Below are 20978 nucleotides of genomic sequence, written 5' to 3' on the forward strand. Positions count from 1 at the left end.
TGGAATAGGATCGAACTGAACACACAAGGAGGCGTGCATATGCACATTTAAATCCTTTTAAAAATAAAGACAAAATAATAGATATACTGTATTTATATAATTATAGTTTCTTCCTTTTTTCACTATAGATCTGCTAACATCATATAATTTATTTAGTATTACAGATGCTCTTCTACTTGAGAACGAGATAGGTTCCGGATGATTGTTCGTAAGTTGAATTTGTTCATAAGTTGCTTTAGTGCTATATTTTGTATGGAATGTATGTTTAAGGTTTATTTAATTATGTTTAAGGTTTGTATAAGTATGTTTAAGGCTTTTGTATGTAACCTTTATTGTTTTGTACTGAAAAATAAATGTTTAATAAAATACAATGCTCCATAAAGATAAATAAAGTTAAGTTAAACTTACTTTTGGAAGATGAGCTTCAAGAGTTAGGCGACTTCTTCCTCTGTGGTAAAAAGTGGCCGAAAAAAAGCGTTCCGACAATTTTCTCAACCGCATTAAGCTTTCTTATTCCACTTTCATTTCAAATGAAACGGCTCACCTCTTCTTTAAGCTTTACACCAACCATATTTAATTGATGCACGAGATATTAAACAATGAAATCGTTCTTAGCGCGCTGGAGATACAGTGAAGTATGTTCACACACGAACTAGGAAGTAGAAGCCGGATTTCTTCTTCGGGGTGGATGCTGGGTGACCTCTCACAGCACCACCACATGCCGATAGCGGCGAAAAGAAGCACTACAGTAAAGTCCTAAAGTCGGAAATTGGTGCACAATACATAATCTAACTCACAGCAATGTCCGGATATTTTTCGACATCCCCGAAAAAAATGTTTGTATCTACGGTTTTTCGTAACTCGGATGTTTGTAAGTAGGGGAGCGTCTGTATTTGACTCGCAATTTGCGTGAATTAACCATTTTTTACATTTTTTTGCATAGTTTTTCATTTTGAGTTCTTACCACATATCAAAATATTTGCCATCAGCGGATAAGTAATTTGTAAAAAACAGTATCGTAACTCAGATGCCATTTTTGGGGCAGTTTTTTAAACATTGGTTAATTATTCCAAATACATTATCATATACAAAATACATGTTAAGAGTGGGCAGCACGGCGGCACAGTAGTTAGCGCATGTGCGGCACAGTTCTGAGGTCGTGAAATCGAACCTCCTGTGTGAAGTTTGCATGTTCTCCCCGTGCTTGCGTGGGTTTCCTCCGGGCACTCCGGTTTCCTCCCACATTCCAAAGACATGCATTTCAGGTGGATTGGCCGGTCGAAATTGTCCCTAGGTGTGAATGAGCGAGTGAGTTGTCTGTCCCCGTGTGCCCTGCGATTGGCTGGCAACCAGTTCCGGGTGTCCCCTGCCCACTGCCTGAATATAGATGGGATGGGCTCCAGCACCCCCGCGACCCTACTGAGGATAAGTGGTGCAGATAATGGATGGATGTATGGGTGGATCTTAAGAGTTATTTTTTGTCTCTATTGTCTTTGTTTTACTGTATGTGCCTCTGCAAAGCATTTTATTGTGCTATCCAACAATGATCTGCATTTAGTTAATAGTTAGAAGATATGCTGTTTTACTGGGAACATAAAAACAAATCACTCGAAATAAGCAACATTTTCTCATCTAGTAGATTTCAGATCATTTTGGTCATGGCATTTCTTTTTCTAATTTGGGTTGAATATGTGGTTAGCACAACCAGTTCAGGGTGTCCCCTGCCCACTGCCCGAAGATAGCTGGGATGGGCTCCAGCACCCCGTGACCCTACTGAGGATAAGCGGTGCAGATAATGAATGGATGGAAGGATGTGGTTAGCAAAATGTTAAACAAAAAATGTAAAACCAATCGATAAAACAACAGATGAATCTTTCACAAATAGATGACAACGCCATCGGGAGATTTGCTAATATTGTCACAGTATTCTACAGTCTTATCTTGCTGTGAGTAAATAGGTGCCACTTTGTGTTTGTAAGGCTCAAAAGAATCAAATGAATAGTCGACCGAAGAATTAAATTAGGGCTTTAAAAATCCAGCCCAACCCGACCTGGGTTCGCGGATAATAAAGCTTGACGCAGTCCAAGCCCGATCAAATAAGTTTATTTGGGGGAAACACGAATTTTCATTTTACATTTGTGTGGAGGAAGAAAGAGAACTTATCTCTTACTAATGTCTTTTATTTTAAGCCACCTGTCATTGTTCTTTGTTTTCGTACTTTGTGTCGCAAGATGGAGGATCCGCGTAATGGAATCAATTCCACTCTCGCACAACTTCAAGCGTGCTGCTGAGCGCACCGCCGAAAAAGAAACACAGAACAACTATGGGTGGCTAATTTAAAAAAAAAAATCAGTGAAACAAAAGCCCAGCTCAGCCTGAACCCGAATGTAATGATTAACAATTTTAACCCGGCCGACCTGGATTTTATTCCGCTCATACCTCTTCAACAGTCTGTCTTTACAGAATACTTTCACCAAGCTTACAATTTTTCTTGTCCTTTTGCCGCTACCAACAGGTAGTCAATCCAGCCTGGAGGCGGGATCACGGCAGGTCAGTTCTTAAAGTGCCCCCCTCTTCCCTTCCCGGCATTGCTACCTTCGTCCCAGGGGGCAAACCTTACTGCCGGATCACAACCACGCAGGACCCCAAACCCCTCATCGCCTACGGAGACGCCTGGGCGTACAACCACAGCTCGCTCGCCATGTCACCCGGACAAACTCGCGAAACGCGGGCGAGCGTCATCAGGAAAACTTCGGACGTCGCCTCGTCTAAACTCCACGAAGGACATCGGGATCAAATTTAATTGCTTTGGTGCCATTTCAGAGTTTTTGCCAAGGAGAGGCCCTGTAGGACAAAACCTCCACATTTTGGTTTACTTTATACCAAAGCAAAAGCCTTTCTGGAAGTTGGTAATCCAGTGGTGAGGTAAGATCTTCAACCTGAACCCGACCCGAAATTCGACCAAAATCAATAAAACGAACGACGTCACAAAAAATGAGATGTGGTCCCTATCAAACATGCCGATTTACTGAACATATAGAAGAGATCAAGCAGGGCATTATCGCCATCTACTGTTAAGGAGTGTAATTGACCCTCCGTTTTTTTCTTCTTTATGCCAAGGAAAAGACCCATAACATGAGAAACATTGTTTTAAGTGACCATAATTTCTTTTATTTTTTTGACCAACTTTTTGCCATGTCTTTGTCTTTTACGGTACACGCAGCAGCAAGAGGGTGAACATTCCTGTCTTCTGCCTCTAAGGCTCATATTATGTGAAATAAATATAAGTATCTCGACCTACGAGTATTTACAAATAAGGCACATCTATATGATAGTTCATGTATTTATGCTAATTATTTACACCATAGGTCTCGAACTCGCAACCCTCAGGATGATAGTTTGAAGCAGGCCTTAATAAGAAAGTTAAAGGGACAGTGTGCACTATTTGACCTATAAATGTTGTAGTTCTCACAAATATGAATCAAAATTACGAAGACTCCAAGTGCCAGCCTTTTTGAGGTTTTGGGTTATCCGTGGCAGCAAGATGGCGTCAATTATGCCATCCTATAGGTAAGGCTCATGTCATAAAATAAACGAAAATTTCACGACACATCAATACGATAGTTCACGTATTTTTGCCAATTACAGTAATCCCGTGCTGTATCACGGTTTATTTATTGCGTTTTCGCTTTTGATTGGCCAAATAGAGGAAGACGCTTTCTATCGTCTACAAAGTTGGATCTTTCCACCCGCTAATCACGCTCTGGAGCCACATGCGGGTCTTTGGCACTATGGTTGCTCAATGGTGCTTTTTCAAGGTGTTTGATAATGGAAAAATATATGGTTCTCGTAGTACAGTTTTTCATAACGTCCACATGATGGCGGCAAAAGTATCATGCATTGGAATCCTTAACCCATACAGTTGTGCAATAAAACTGCAAGATTTTTTTTAAAAATTATAGTTTGTCAGTATAAAGGTTATTTGTAATATAAATGTTTATGAAGTACAATACCTTTATTTTTTGAATACTTGAACCTGTTAATTGGGTTTGTTCTTGAGTAATAAATACATAAAGTTTCTATTTTGCGGGTTTTGACTCGCAGGCCACTTTTGGAACGTAACCAACACAAAAATAAGGGATTATGGTATTTAAATAATTCTGCTTTTTCAATAATAAACACTTTAACTTTAAGTGATTAGGGATTAATTTATTACTGATTGATTTAATTAAAAATGAAACCTTAATGTTTTTATTCTGTTTTTAGATTCGATTTTTTTGTAGGGAATTGAAAAAAAAAAAGAAAACAGACAAATGTTTTTTCTGAAATTTTTTGCGGAAAACCCGATTTAGCCTAACCTCACTCGGACCCCAGCTCCGGCGGACCCCGGTTAAATTGACTTTAACACCGATGATCCAGACGGACGCTTCAGGTCCTAAATTTAGGGTTTGGCTGCAAAATTGTGATACCTCAACGCACAGAAGGTGACTCGTCCGATAAGAATTTAGCGTGACTCGCGAGCGTTGTCGGAAACCCGTAAAATAAGCCACAATAGACGAGCTTTAAGTAGGTGGCGCCGCAGAGTACGTATGAAACTAGTTTGACTGGATGGTGTTCATTCCTCCACCTCATACTACCCTTAAGATAAGATGAAGCTCATGGGTTTCGTGTCCAATTTAAATTTCGATATCCGATTTATAAAAGTTGCGTTATTGCCTGGAGTGTTAGTTTTAATTATTAAATAGAACAAACTTTGTCATAAATACTTATACAAGGCACTTGTGATACTATTTTATTGGGCGTATATTCAATTAATCACTGCCAGACGTTTTTCTCAAATGAGAAACCCTCACTTTAGTGCTCATTTCTTATTTGTAATGCCTCTAATTTCCAAATGATGCTTCACATAAACACTAGGACACTTTGCTTTCAAAATAAGATTTTATCGCAAGAACACTGAGCTTATGCCGGAGGGATGCATGAACTTTTGCAAAAACCTTTCAGCGCCCGATGTTTCCGGTGACCTGATAATATGATTTCTGTTACCATGGTGATCGCGGACGTTCACGAACAGTCATCCTTCTCAGCCCCGACGATGACGAAGGGATTTTATTCTTTTTTTTTTTAGAAAGAGAAGCTCTGGCTTCTACTTATTCATGTATTCGCTTCTCCCACACACACTGATTCTCTACCTACTGGCTATATGGGGCCGCCTACGGATGCTTAATACTTACTGATGAGCTTTAAAATAGATACAAAAAAAACACGTATCTTTACGTTTTGGCAATCAGGGAAAATGCTTCTGAAAACATATTAACACGTTATGGCACTGAATGAGTTAAGAAGTCGTTTACCAGCCACTATGAACAAGAGCAAACAGCACTCATATCAACACTTAGCATTTGCTTTCAAAGCCACTTGAAAGGTACAGTGTGTAATATTTTACCACTAGATGTCACTGTATTGTGTAGTGCAACAGCAAATGAGTGCCACAAATCACAAGGAAGAATACTAACTACGAAAACTCAGTGACCAAAACTTGCCGTCTTTTTTCACAAAGGTTTTTAAGGTACCTGTAGTAGCAAGATGGTGGACAATCATGTAAGCTTCCTCGAATGCAAATGTTTTAACCTACGAGTATTTAAAGAAACGCATGTTCATTTAATAGTTATGTATTTTTGCTTATTTTTCAAATCTTTTTTTTTTTTTTTAAATGAATGGCATTTTTTACCACCTAGAATGCAATAAATAATGCCTCTTTAAACAGACTCACCCCCCAAAAATAATTTATTAAATATAATATTATAGATATTTTCCTAAAATACTTCATGAATAGATAGCTAGTGACGGCGAAAGAACATTCTGATGTCTCGCCGCGTGTTTTTTTTTTCGGGACCAGAGTATTCGGACTTTGAAAAAAGTAGAGCTGGAGAGGAGCGATGCAGTTGAGGACATTTATTACAAAGTTTCAAAATAAAGATAAAATCAGAGTGCACTCTGGAACAATCGATGGAGACGCGTCTCCCCCCAAAAGGAATGCAAGAATGTTTCTTCCCCTGTTTTATAGGAAAGGGGCGTGGATTTGACAAAACAGAAACAGAATTGCCTGCGGTCACACATTACGTCAGACAGAGAAGAAAAAATAAATTATCTCAATGAACAAAAATCAACTGCACAGAGCTGGATTTCGAAGGTTGTTTGGCAAGATAAAGCTGATGCATCAGAAGACCTTTGCTGGAAAAGTACTGATACGAAAGGATATGCAAGTAAATACTTCACTAAAATAATGAATTATTATGATGAGCATTTACAACAACTAAATGAATAATCAAAGTAATAATGTGATGATTAAATAATAAACTGGAAAACTCATGTCATGGAACATACTCAGTGACCGATTTTAATAATCTAACACTAGAAAGAATACAACAATAATACGGTTCACACCTCAACATTATACAATGTCCCTTTAAGTTGATTTTCAATTGACAGATTTTATCTGCAAATTCATCAAAGTGTGTGAACGCTTGAGAGATGGGGTTCTTCCAAAAGCCAAATATCGTAAAGTGAATTCATTTCAGGGCATATAAGCAGTTCTTCTACTGTAGTGTGTTCTATTGATACTCTATGCAAATCTGCCCAATGTAGGCCGGCCTATTCACAGTAGGAAACCATACCATTTGTGACCAGAACCTTAAAAAACCCAGTACTAGTTTTTAAATAAGCATCAGTTTTTATATGAAAGGCAACATGACAAAGTTGAATTTAATTTAATGTCATATTAGGTCCATGTATCCCAATATGAATAAAAAAAAAATTGTGGGATCCGAGCAAAAAGAAAGAAAGGCTAATTATTCTAAATGATTCCATTGATTTCCTAGACCTTTTCCGAGATGTATAGCAGCAAAGTTACAAAAATGTGACTTATAAATTCGATAAATCAAGCATATGGCTCTTTAATTGCTTCAAAACTTACATCAGACTATACATCCATCCATCCATCCATCATCTGCATCGCTTATCCTCAGTAGGGTCGCGGGGGTGGTGGAGCCTATCCCAGAGACGGACAACTCGCTCACTCGTTCATTGAACCAGCCAATAAACCTGAAAGGCATTTGTTTGGAATGTGGGAGGAAACCGGAGTCCCCGCAGGAAACCCACACAAGCACGGGGAGAACATGCAAACTCCGCACAGGAAGGCTGGATTTGAACCCATGACCTCAGAACTGTGCCTTGGACGCGCTAACCACTCATCCGCCGTGTTGCCCGCATTAGACAATCTCATTACAAATCCACCCACAGAAAAACTACCCTGTGCTCACTTGCTGTTAACAAATGTAAATATCTGTCGCGTGATTTTGCAGGCCGCTTCAGCACTTTATACCCGATTATGTGCCTTGGGGACTGCTTTACCCCTCAATGAATAGGGGATGCGTTTGAGCATTGCACGAGTTGCAAAAATCCAGATGACAGTGGTCGTCAACAACTTCAAACACTGATGTGCCACAGAACAGTGATTTAATGTCGCAGTGTTCTGCGGGAAATTATCTTATTTGTGTGCCTGTGCAGTCTAGCGAAAGCCATCTTCCATTTGGATGTACTTTCACCAGAGATGCAATGGCACTTGACTGGTGGTTCCCCGCAGGATTTTTTCGATGAAAGAATAGTGACTTGGCTCAAAAACGGTCGAAAAACACTGCCCTACATAGTACCTAGTTACTCAGGTCATAGTTGAAATGGTCCTCAAGCTGAGGATTCTCAGGTTTAGGACAGAATTTTTTTAACTTGTTTTATGCAGCACAGGTATACAAACCCCCAACCAAAGGACGAAGAAAACTCACCGAAATGTTTAATTGATAAAGCAATGGTAGAATTACCACATTGTATTTCCTATATTCTATATCTATATTGCCTTGCTCACCACTGCCATTCAAAATGTACACATTATTTGTAAGGGGGCCAAAATAAGACTATTGTCTCAAAATTGCATTTTGTGAATGCACTAGATCAGGGGTCACCAACAGATAGACCCCTAATAGCACCCGAGTAGCCAATATCATTTTGAAAATAGCTCGCCAGTGACAGGTTATGGTGATTTTCTAGGATTTCTTAAAGGGCATAATAATGGGCAGTCTCCTTTACTACGTGATCGATTTTTCCAAAATTAGTTTTTCAATTTGCCTGGAATTGATATTTGTTAATCAATTGTTTCCCTTACAAGGCAGATGTTTAAATGGGTTGAATTATTCTAACCCTACCTCTAATACAGTAATTACGACCTGGTAATAACTTAATAATAATAAGAAATGCACCTAATTGGAAACCCTTCATGCATATCGTAACAAAAAAAGTTGGTGACTCCTGTGCTATACGGAGGTTTGTTTTATGTATATGCTGCATTCAAGTAACCTGGGAATTGTGCTTGCTTGGATTGTCTCAATTCCAATCTCGAAGCATTTAACGGAGGAAATTATCTAATACCTAACCAGTAGATGTCACTGTATTGAGTAGTCCAACAAAAACGAGTGCTTCAAAGCACATAGAAGAGTGGCAACTACAAGTTCTTAAAGCGACCAAACCTTATCATTTTTCATTTTATTATTTGCCCAGTTTTTCATGTGTTTTTTTATTTTTGGGGTACCCTAAGTGACCAAAAAGCATCATTTTGTCCCCCCCCAGCCTTTTTGAGGTTTTCTGGTACCCTTAGTAGAAGGTGGCGGACAATTATGTCATCTCCCTATAGGTGAGACACATGTAAAATAAATTCAAATTTCTTGACCTGGATATTTAAAGAAAAGCACATTTCTGATTCACAAGCACAGCCACTCCCTCTCTAGCATGTCCACCCTTAACTCCAGACTTTCTACCATATATACCTCCAAGTTGTAATTCACCATTTCCTTCCATCTTTGTTTCACTCAACACATCAACTTTCCTCTCGATCACCATCCTTCCGATCTCCTCTTTCTTCCACTCAGCCGCTTTACTTCCACACCCTCTCGCATTTAGTGACCCTATAACGAGGATTTGCGAGACATTTCGGTCTCCTGCCGCCCATTCTTTGCCTTGTTGTCTCTTGGGGAGTAGAGATAGAGAGAAGAGGATCCCCAGTCCCATCGCTCCCTCCATCTTTCGACACTCACTGGACGACAGTGGGAGAATTCTCACACCTCCCGGAGGGAGATGGTCCCTCACCACAGGACTAAGCGCTTAATTATACACAGTGTCCCTTTAAAAGGTTGCATATTCTAATCGTTTTGATGGACGTAATATTATGCGATGTTAACTTATGTCAAATAATTCCATAAACCCATCTCTCTTGTCACGAGTGACATCAAATCGAAGCTACTCCCCCCATCTCTAATTTTAGAGTTCAAAGGGGCTTCCCCATGTTTACTTCCTGGTATTGAAGCTCTGCCTTCCCGGTTTCCTTAAATGCAGCATGAATTCAAAGCCCTTATTCTGTCTATTAAATATTAAGTATCGATTGGTTTCATGTATGTTGGAACGTGTTTAAGAGGTGTTGTTTGTTCGAATGAAGTGAAACTGTCGAGTGAGCTCATCTGTTGACCTTTTTAGAGACCTTACAAAAGAAATGTGACACCCTAGCGTTGCTCTTAATCGTCCAAAAGCCGAAACTCACAAAATCGAACGAGGCGGCTTTGTCCGCCGTTTAAAGAGAATGATAAAGAAGCTGTGTAATGGACTCTAGGAATACGCAAATGGGGGAAAAGCGTTGCCTTTAAGTGATGCCTCGCTAGGCTGATAAAGAACAATTTTTACTTGAGCAGAAGCGTGAACGACTGGGCAGCTTGCCATGTGTTTTCACCGCTGGTAATCTTGTGAATCGCTGTGTAAATCTGAATAAAGAATCTTTTGCATTTTTCCTTTTTTCCAGTTCTTCTTTTTTTACAACGTCAGATTGAGATAACTGCGAGTTTATCTTTAAGGTCAAAGTACAGTTTTTTATAGCTTTGCAGAGAAATTGCTCCTACCTGTTCAGAGTTCGTACACCTCTCTGATAGACAAATTCAAGCATTTCTTTTAGGATTTTCAAAGTCATTTTTTAAAATTTCTTCAGCACCATTCAAAGAAAAAAATCGGTCCGAATCATGTATTTTGCGAGTTTAAATCTTGTGTTTGCATTTATCAAGACATGATTTTTAGATTTTGATTAAATGGCAAATACCGTAAATTCCGGACTATAGAGCTATAAGCCGCACCCACCACATTTTAAGAGGATAACCGCTTTTGTACTTACACAAGCCGCACCTGTACATAAGCCGCATGAGCCCACATTAAAACATGTAACACAATCACAAAATTAACCCAAACCCGACCCACGATTGTAACTGAATATAAAGTACTCATTCTGAAAACCACAACCGGCAAAATGAACGGATAATGATACCGGTACTTAAGGTTTGATGCAGACCTGCAGAGTCCGGGTCCCGTTGAAAATAATCTAAGGGGAAAAAATGTATATTTCCAAAGGTAAGGGTGGGAAAAATATATATCCACTATTGTCCGCTGCGTCCACAAACACGTCTCACCTTTACTCAGCTTCCCATCAGCCCCCGTTTTTGATTCGCCCGTGGAAAACATATCAGAATAAGTCTCTAAAATAAATACATTACAAAAATATACAGTTGCGAATACATATTACAAAGAAAGACGGTACACCGAGAGAGTTTTCAAAGCTTTAATAATAATATTATAACTTTCATCCCAAACCGTGCCTGTGAAGGGTAGCAAAACGCTACTAGCAACATGCTCGTAAACACAGTAAAAAATAATAAATAAAATATGGTACTTGTAGAAATCACGGTAAACCGTCCTCATCTTCCTCCTTATAACTGACGTCCTCAAAGTTGTCTTCCCCAGTATGGGAAAGAGACTGTCATATAGACGTCGTTCCACGCTCCCTTATTCAAAAACACGCTTGCGACAAAGCAAAGTTTACGTGCAGTAGCTCTGTTTCCTTCTTTATCGGACTGCTCGATTGCTTTTAGCTTGAAAGCTGCGTCATGTGCCTTTCTTTTTGCAATTTACATGGTGAGGATATGTCTATGCTAATTTAAATTGTCCACAAGCTAAGAAGTTGAAGTCTTTGGCGCATACATTTCACCGGTCTAAATCTTACCTTTTGTACTCGAGCGCCGCTGGCCTCTCTTAGAAAAATTACATAAATTGGCCTCATCACTGAATAAGCCGCAGGGTTGAAGGTTTGGGAAAAAAGTAGCGGCTTATAGTCTGGAATTTACGGTATATTTGTTTAAGAGACAAATGGGTACAATTTTCAGTTGCAGGAAGTTTTTCCTATTACTGTATGTACCACTCGGAAATGCTAGCTAAATTTTTTTTGCATGGCCTATTACAAATGCAATAATACACATTTAGTGCCCTGTCTGGTATTTGCATGCATCCGACCACTTGATAGGACACTGGCATACAAGCTAATACCAGGTGCAGTTTATCACGAGGGAAAAAGAAATGCAATGGCAAAGTGAGGCCACTACAAAGCAATGTCAGTGTCAATTTGAAGCACACTTGACGAGAAATATGGCAACTATTTCACAAGCGCTTCACCCAAAAATCAAGTACTTTTTAATCCTTGAAAACACAAGATTGAAATCCAAGCTTTTCAATCACTCGAATAAACATCACCTGTTGTTAACTTAAAAAAAATAAACGCAGATAGTTGACATTGTTTGTAAAGCCTGTGAGAGACGTTTTTTTTTCCTCTGACCCGAAACTTCTGTCAACCGCCGTTTCAGTTTCGGTTGCAGTTCTTCTTTCGACTTCCTTCCTATCCCTTGCGCCGCTTTGTTAAGATAATCGGCGCTCGGTTTCGCTCGCGCAATCTTCTCGACGTGTTATTTTTTCCCAGCAATCCTCGTGTTTGGATCACAATTTCCTGCAATGCTTCCTGCTACATGTTCTGTTTATTTTTCCGTACCACAAAAGAAGTAGAAGGTGGTGGCCTTTCTTGTGTTATTTTCAGATCCCAATCTGCGCAATTTATCTTATCTGCAAAGTCGGGAGGCCAACTGTAGCATTGGTCTTATGTAACCCAGCAAGATATTGAAGTTGGTGTTGAGATAGCGCACTGTAAAGTCCAAAAATATTGATCAAAACAATGCTTATTACAAGTATTTCAATGTACGCTTTATTTTACTTAAAATTCAGATTCAGATCTACTTTATTGTCATTCTAGTACACGTGTATACAGAACGAAATGTCGATATATCTGACCCGCACAGTTTCCTTGAATGTACAGATATAAATAAAATGTTGTATTGAGTTGGAGTCTCATCTCATCAGCCGTACCGCTTATCCTCATTAGGGTCGCGGGGGGGGGGGGGGCTGGAGCCCACCCCAGCCATCTCCGGGCAGTAGGCAGGGGACACCCTGAACTGGTTGCCAGCCAATCGCAAGGCACACAGGGACAGACAACTCATTCGCTCATTCACACCTAGGGACAATTTAGATCAGCCAATTCACCTGAAATGCATGTTTTTGGAACGTGGGAGGAAACCGGAGTGCTTGGAGGAAACCCACGCAAGCACGGGGAGAACATACAAACACCGCACAGGAAGTCCGGAGCTGGATTTGAACCCACGACAGGTTCCCATGACATGAACTGTGCCGCACAAGCGCTAACTGCTGCGCCGCCGTGCTGCCCTTGAGTTGGAGTATTGAGTACTAATAATATACTAAATAATTATGGCTATGTATAGTATTTTACAGTAGTGCAAAGAGTGCAAGAGGAGCAGCTAACCAGATGTGCAAAATGGGCAGTCAGGTAAACAAGTCAGGTAAACAGTAACAATAACACTGTAGTACGATAGTGCAGAGGAGAACAGATGTGCAAGGGGTGGCTAGCTATAAAGAACTGCCAGTAGTGCAAAAAAGTCAAACAAAACCAACAGATGTACAGATTAGCAGCAGTTTAGATTTACTATGTAAATAATAGAATAGAAAAGAATATACCTTTATTGTCATTGTTACAAAATGGGTTGAACATATTGTGACAACGAAATTGGGCGTGGCACTTCAGCTGCACATTTAACAGTGAAGAAAACAAGAAGATAAAGGAACAAAGAAGATAAGGTTATAATTTACACAATATAAAGGAACAAGTAAGAGTTTTCTGCTCTGCTGAGGTAGCGAGAGCAGGCAACGTCCTCCAGACTGGGTAGGGAGCAACCAACGATTCTCTGGTCTGTGTTGATGACCCTCTGAAGTGTTTTCTTGTCTCCTGCCGTGCCGTGCACCCAGCATGCCGCACCGTAATGCTAAGTCTTATACGCGGTGTTTATTACAATTATTTATTACAACAAATGTTATGTTTTTAAGGATTGAAAAGTGAAGTAAAGTGATTTAAAAGTGTTTGTATTTTTGGTAAAGGGCTTGTAAATGCTTGAAATTGTTGCGAGGATTCTCATCAAGTCTGCTTTAAAAAGGACGCCGACACAGCTCTCTTGTGGGTCTGCTTTGCCATTGCATTTCTTCCCTCGTGATGAACTGCAGCTGCTTTTTAGTTTGTATCGCCCTCTACAGGTCGAGCTCAAGAGGAGAGGTGCATGCTACGCCTAAATCGGGCATTATGAAATAAGTATTAGTGCAAGGATTATGTATCAATTAGGGACTTTTATTATAGGCCATGCAAAAAGTTGAGGTAGAGTTTATAGTGGTCAATTCTAATGGGAAGAACTTCCTCCATATCGAGAGTTTGTCTCGAAAACAATTTTATTCGCAATTTGCTAGATCTAAAAATCATAGGTCTTGATAAATGCACAGGCATGATTAAAAATCGCATATGCAAATTGCAGATATGGTATTCACAAAGCATGATGCACAAGTCAAATCACAAGGAGTCTCAAAGGGCTACACCATCCCCTGATCTAAAACCTACATGAGGGCAAGGAAAAACTCAAAAACCTCAACATGAGGAAAATGGAGAAACCTCGAGAAGGGACCACACATGAGGTAATCCCTCTTCCAAGATGACCAGGCTGCAATGGATGTTGTAATAACAACATCAAAAAAAGGTTAAAATATAAAATAATGAAAGTGTTATTTAAAATGAGAAAAAAAAATCTTCAAATGGTACTTGAGAAATTGGAAAAAATGTATTTGAAGGTCCTGAAAAGTGCTTAAATTTGGCCATTAAAAGAGTGTGCAAACCCTGTTAGTAATTGTGAGATTATTTTATATGTATATATTTATTATATTTATTCCTTGATATTTTAGAAAACATCATTTTAGCAGCTTCAGGGAGGAATTTTCTCATTTTGTGCAAGTCAGAAAGGATACAGAATATTTATTCTACATATAAGTTTATGGAACTGAAAAAATTATCTTAAGAAAATAATACATTTTGTCTTTTTAAACTACTCAGTCATACTTCCTTTCCGTTACAGTTTTACTGCATCACCCACTATAACCTTGGAATAAATTCGATAAAAAAAAAATATATTGAAACAGAAGATGAATCAAAATAAAACGTCCCCAAATTTGCCTTTTCCTGAGTGACGTATTTATTTTGGTTGTACTACAACTATCCAGCAGATGGCACTGCATACACATTCATTTTCTGGTCACCAACGTGTGAAGCTTTCACCACGCTGCAGATGTCTTTTTAAATCTATTTGTAGGCACTATTCATGTTTTTTAATTAATTTGTAGGTTTTATCTGTACATGCCATTGGCAATGGATGCAACGTTTGATGTTTTACACCAGGGGTTGTTACTATACAATTATAATATTATTTACCAGGTAAGCTGTATTTAGAAGAAGGGTTAGAATAGGTTTAGTCAACCTTTAAAACAGGGGTGTCAAACTCATTTTAACTCGGGGGCCACACGATAGGACAGATATTCTCTCGGGGGCCGGACTACTAGTCTTACTCTACTTGTTTTAAAAGGTATAGATTTAGAATGTCAGCCAGGGGTGGGCAAACATTTTGAGTCACGGCTCCGTGGAGTTAAAAACCTGGTCCAAGGGGGCCAGTCCTGAAGATCCGTCCAGTGTTTCTCATTTATGAATCAACGAGGTTGGGTAGGGTTACTTTAACTGGATTGCTTTCAATTACTTTTGGATTACTCCAAGACCAAATATGCTAATAAAAGACAAAATAAACTAAATATGAATAAAATGATGACTCACAACACGTGGTAAGCTTTCTCTCCTGGCTTTGATCTCTCTGATCTCCGGCAAAACTAACATAAAATGCGACAGAAACAAAATGGAAATAAATCCAAACCGCTTGCCAACATCATTTTTGACGTTCCATGTGTTCCGCTACTCCCCAAGCCTGCACAAAATGTTGTCATTTTATTCATATTTAGTTTCTTTTGTCTTTTATTAGCATATTTGTTATTGGAGTAATCCAAAAGTAATTGAAAGTAATTCAGTTAAAGAAACCCTAACATTTACAACTCTTTCACTATGTCTAAAGATTGACCAATGTAAAATACACGGTAGCAAAGGTTTTAGGGCTGTAAACTGGTCGTCTCCAAAAAGCCACTAAACTAAATATGAATAAAAAATAGTTTCTTTTGTCTTTTATTAGCATATTTGGTCTTGGAGTAATCCAAAAGTAATTGAAAGTAATTCAGTTAAAGAAACCCTAACATTTACAACTCTTTCACTATGTCTAAAGATTGACCAATGTAAAATACACGGTAGGAAAGGTTTTAGGGCTGTAAACTGGTCGTCTCCAAAAAGCCACTAAACTAAATATGAATAAAAATTAGATTATTTTGTCTTTTATCAGCATATTTGTTATTGGAGTCATCCAAAAGTAATTGAAAGTAATTCAGTTAAAGAAACCCTAACATTTACAACTCTTTCACTATGTCTAAAGATTGACCAATGTAAAATACACGGTAGCAAAAGTTTTAGGGCTGTAAACTGGTCGTCTCCAAAAAGCCACTAAACTAAATATGAATAAAAATTAGTTTTTTTTGTCTTTTATTAGCATATTTGGTCTTGGAGTCATCCAAAAGTAATTGAAAGCAATCCAGTTAAAGTAACCCTACCCAACCTCGTTGATTCATAAATGAGAAACACTGGACGGATCTTCAGGACTGGCCCCCTTGGACCAGGTTTTTAACTCAACGGAGCCGTGACTCAAAATGTTTGCCCACCCCTGGCTGACATTCTAAATATATACCTTTTAAAACAAGGTATGAAATAACGGGTCCTGTAAAATGCCCCTCAAATATGATATTGGCCTACCAGTGAAGCACAGTAGCTTATGGGCCTTAACCTGCATATTAGCGACGATGCCTATAAACCCCAAACGACTTTCCGACGTGTACGGTATACAAGAAGAGATATTAGATGAAGCGGAGAACCCACGCTTCATTTCCTGCTGCTTATTTCCATCCGGCAACTGAATCATTCATGTACAAAGAAGGACAATTGCGCAAATGTCACGGTTTGACCCCCGCGGAGAATCCTGAGGAGCCCCTCCGTAATGAGGGCGACTCGCTTGGCGAAAAGACTCAAAGTGTGAAACGACGCATACTCGGGTGCGTGGAAAACCACGGTGTGTCACCGAGGGGGGGAAGTTAAATGACGTTAATGATGCGTTGGTGTGAAGTGGCTGCCGATTCCGAAGATTCTCTTGCTCTTTTGTTACCATGGTTGCCGCCGTTGCGATAGCTAAGCGTGGGGATAATCAGGGTTGGGTAGGGTTACTTTAACTGGATTACTTTCAATTACTTTTGGATGACTCCAATACCAAATATAATAATAATAATAATAATAATTTCTTATGTATTGTCATTCTTTGTAACAATGTACACAGAACGAAATGTCGATACACCTGACCCGTTGTAGCGAGCCGATGCAGCCGCAGCCAACAGAGGGCGCCGCCATTTTACCAATGTTATAAGTCTTAGGTATGACTCGGCCGAGGCGCGAACCAGCGACCTCCCAGTCTCAAAGCGGGCGCCCTACCATCTAGGCTACTGAGCTGGTATGCTAATAAAAGACAGAAGAAACTACCGTAAATTCCGGACTATAAGCCGCTACTTTTTTCCCAAGCTTTCAACCCTGCGGCTTATTCAGTGATGCGGCCAATTTATGTCATTTTTCTAAAGGCCGCCAGCGGCGCTCGAGTAGAAAAGGTAAGATTTAATCTGCAACGTGGCTTGTGCACAAATTAAATTAGCGTAGACATATTCTCATCATGCAAATTGCAAAAAGAAAGGCACATGACGCAACCTTCAAGCTATACGCAGACGAGCAGTCCGATATAGGACTTACTTTGCGAGCGTGATGCTAGCGAGTTTTTAAACATGGGAGCGTGGGACCACGTATATATGACAAAGTCTTTTTCCCATATTAAAAGAAGATGACCTTGATGATGTCAGCCTTAAGGAGGAAGATGAGGACGTTTTACCGTGCTTACTTTAAGTACGGTATGTTTTTTTAACAGTGCTGTTTACTGTGTTGCGAGCGTGTTGCTAGTAGCGTTTTGCTACCCTTCACAGGTACGGTTTGGGATGAAAGTTATAATATTATTATTAAAGCTTTGAAAACTCTCTCGGTGTATCGCCTTTCTTTGTAAATATGTGTAACCATGTATAATATGTATTTGCAACTGTATATTTTTGTAATGTATTTATTCTAGAAACTTATTCTAATATGTTTTGTACGAGCAAATGAGAAAGAAGGGGCGGGGTTGACGGGAAGTGGAGTAAAGGTGAGACGTGTTTGTGGACGAGGCCGACAATAGTGGATATGTATTTTTCTCACCCTTACCTTTGGAAATATACACTTTTTTCCTTGGATTACTTTCAACAGGCACCTGGACTCTGCAGGTCTGCATTAAATCTTAAGTACCGGTATCATTTTCTGTTCATTTGGCCGGCTGTGTTTTTTGGACTGTATCGGGTAAGGGTTAATTTCGTGTTTGTAATGCGTATTTTCAATGAGGGCGCATGCGGCTAATATACAGGTGGGGCTTGTGTATGTACAAAATCGTTTTTTCTCCCGAAATGTGGTGGTTGCGGCTTATAATCAGGTGCACTCTATAATCCGGAATTCACGTTAAATATGAATAAAATTACAAAATTTTGTGCAGGCTTGGGGAGTAACGGAATACATGGAACGGCAAAAATGATGTTGGCAAGCTGTTTGGATTTATTTTCATTATGTTTCTGTCGCATTTTATGTTAGTTTTGCCGGAGATCAAAGAGATCAAAGCCAGGAGAGAAAGCTTACCACGTGCTGTGAGTCATAATTTTATTCATATTTACCGTAAATTCCGGACTAAGCCGCTACTTTTTTCCCTAACTTTCAACCCTGTGGCTTATTCAGTGATGCGGCCAATTTATGTAATTTTTCTAACGGCCGCTAGCGGCGCTCGAGTGTCGCTACCATTAACTGCCCTGTCAAAGCTACTGGTATATTATTATTATTAAAGCTTTGAAAACTCTCTCGGTGTGCCGTCTTTGTAAATATGTGTAACCCATGAATAATATTTATTTGCAACTGTAAATTTTTGTAATGTAATTATTTTAGACACTTATTCTGATATGTTTTGCACGGGTGAGAGAAAAATGAGGGGCGGAACAAACGCGGGGTGCCGAGTTTAAGTGGGGCCCGCTAAAGGTGAGGGACAGACAAGGAAAGAAGAGGGGTAAAAAGTTGGTTAAAGAAAAAGGAGTCGCGTGAGTAGATGTGTTCATCTGATATATTTTTCCCACCCTTACCTTTGAAAATATACACTTTTTTCCTTGTATTACTTTCAACGGGACCCGGACTCTGCAGGTCTGCATCAAACCTTAAGTACCGGTATCATTTTCCCTTCATTTTGCCGGCTGTGATTTTTGGACTGTGGACTTTAATGAAGGACATTTAGTTTCAATCGCGGGACTTGAAGTACGGGTTTGGGTTAATTTTGTGTTTGTGTTACATGTTTAAATGTGGGCGCATGCGGCTTATATACAGGTGCGGCTTGTGTATGTACAAAATCGGTTTTCCTCTTAAAATGTGGTGGGTGCAGCTTATAATCAGGTGCGCTCTATAGTCCGGAATTTACGGTAGTTTCTTTTGTCTTTTATTAGCATATTTGGTATTGTAGTAATCCAAAAGTAATTGAAAGTGATCAAGTTAAAGTAACCCTACCCAACCCTGTCGATAATGGAGTCGATGTGTGCGACCCGGGATGCCGAGGAGGGAGAAAGGGGCACACGTGATGGATCGTACGGCAGCGGGTTGCTGTTTACGTCGCTTTTTAGATCGGATGCTGTGGTTTCGATTGTGTGGGTCAGTGAGCTTCCCCTCGGGGAACATGAAACAGCTGGGCCTTCCCGGCTTAGAACCCCTCCCCCCACTTTCTGAATGTTATAGTGCCGACAATGTGATTCCGGTTGTTGTTTTAGTGCTAAACTAGGCAAAAGAACCCTTAAAAATTCCTTAAAATTCCCCTAAGATACCAATCCAAAACAAACCCAAAGTGAATTAAATGCTGTTCTTAAACCATTTGGAGAATAGTTGCAGTTTTGGCCTCATTTTAAACAGGAGTTTTGTCCCAACCTGAAATAATCACTGCAAGTTGCTCAGGCAACTTATCTCAAAAAACAGGTGAGACAATAGCTTGCCTGGTACCTTGACAAATTTGATCACAATCTGAAAAACTAAACCATTGTATTTTACACATTTTTCCAATAGTAGGTTTAGGCGCTTCCAAAAGGGTCCATTTGGAGATGACCAGTTACAGCACTGAAAACTGTGCAACTGTGTATTTTACTTCGGCCAATTCTTTAGACATTTTGATAGAGTTGTAAATGTTTGACTTCTCTTTCCAAAGTCAATCAATGATTGTGCATGCTTGACCATAATAATGGTGCACAAAAATGACTAGTGACGTTAAGCACACTTATTTCAGGGTTTAATTTGAATAGGGACATCTTCATATCGATTTATTCAGAATTTCATTGGCGAACCAATGTTACGGCGGCTTGATAATTTTCGGATATCTTGTTCAAGACTGTTTGCTCCTCTACTTCTCTGCACTCTCAGATCCCCCGCCCTTCCCACCTGCAGAGCTGCCCAAGGGGCCTGACTACAAAAAATGTCTATATGACCAAAAACAAGAGAAAAGTGCCATGCAATGAATCTACAACTAACGAGACAACATCAACAAACAAGTCGAAACAAATGAAATAACAGGACATAAAAGAATGTATCCAATTTAATGCTTGGGAGAATGTGCACTCTTCCACAGCATCCATTCATTACTTCATGCATGTGTCTTACATTCACATATACAGTGCATAATGTGCTCATTGATGAATTGTGTGCATTTCATACTTTGAAATTACTGACACTAGAGAGACGGAGAGAGATGACAAGAAGTCCTAGAGTGTGTTTGTAGAGCCAATAAGCCCAGCACAAAAATGACTTCCATATTCTTTGTTTCAAATAACTCACTATGGAATGGATGGAATGACTGCGTCCCCTTTTGGAGAGATCCTGGATGTATCATGTACCATAATGAAATCTGATAACATGAAGTTTTGAATGTAATTAAAACTTTCAAAGCATTGTATTGATAGATTAATTTTCTCACTGCATGTAATGTCGATTGGAGGGACGATTCTCAAGTACAGCACGTTACGCAAATTTCTAATTTCTTTGGCTTTCTAACAAGTTTAGCAATTTCGAACACCGTCATCTGATCCTTGTGGTATCAGATATCTGGGGCCAGACCCAATGAGTAGCTGATCAATAGCTTGCCCTCTTTTTTCCTGCCTGCCTGGGTTGTTTGTTTCACACAACGGCCCGAGACAACGGGGGCTTGGCGTGCCAGTGCGGGCCTTCACTGCGGCCTTGAGTTCAGCATGTGGGCCATACGTTGCGACCATCCGGAACACGAAACCAAATTTCTCCACAACAACAAGTAAGGTTAACTCCATGTTTACTGGTTCTTGGGAATGAGCGTTTTTTTCTGTAC

General features: G+C 39.6%; 1 protein-coding gene across 2 annotated transcripts in view; it reads left to right on the forward strand.

Annotated features, from left to right (window-relative positions):
• irf2b (interferon regulatory factor 2b) overlaps window positions 1-9886 on the forward strand; it is a 30866-nt gene extending 20980 nt beyond the window's left edge. For both annotated transcript variants that reach the window (XM_088343330.1, XM_088343328.1), the window contains exon 10: window positions 2516-9886. In XM_088343330.1, the coding sequence (XP_088199456.1) occupies window positions 2516-2803 (288 nt within the window). In that variant the 3' untranslated portion in view covers window positions 2804-9886. The remainder of the gene's footprint in view (window positions 1-2515) is intronic.
• Window positions 9887-20978: the final 11092 nt, after the last annotated feature.

Source organism: Urocampus carinirostris, chromosome 9, assembly GCF_059441175.1.
Source record: "Urocampus carinirostris isolate Australia breed hairy pipefish chromosome 9, RoL_Ucar_1.0, whole genome shotgun sequence".
In the NCBI taxonomy this organism is placed as follows: Eukaryota; Metazoa; Chordata; class Actinopteri; order Syngnathiformes; family Syngnathidae; genus Urocampus; species Urocampus carinirostris.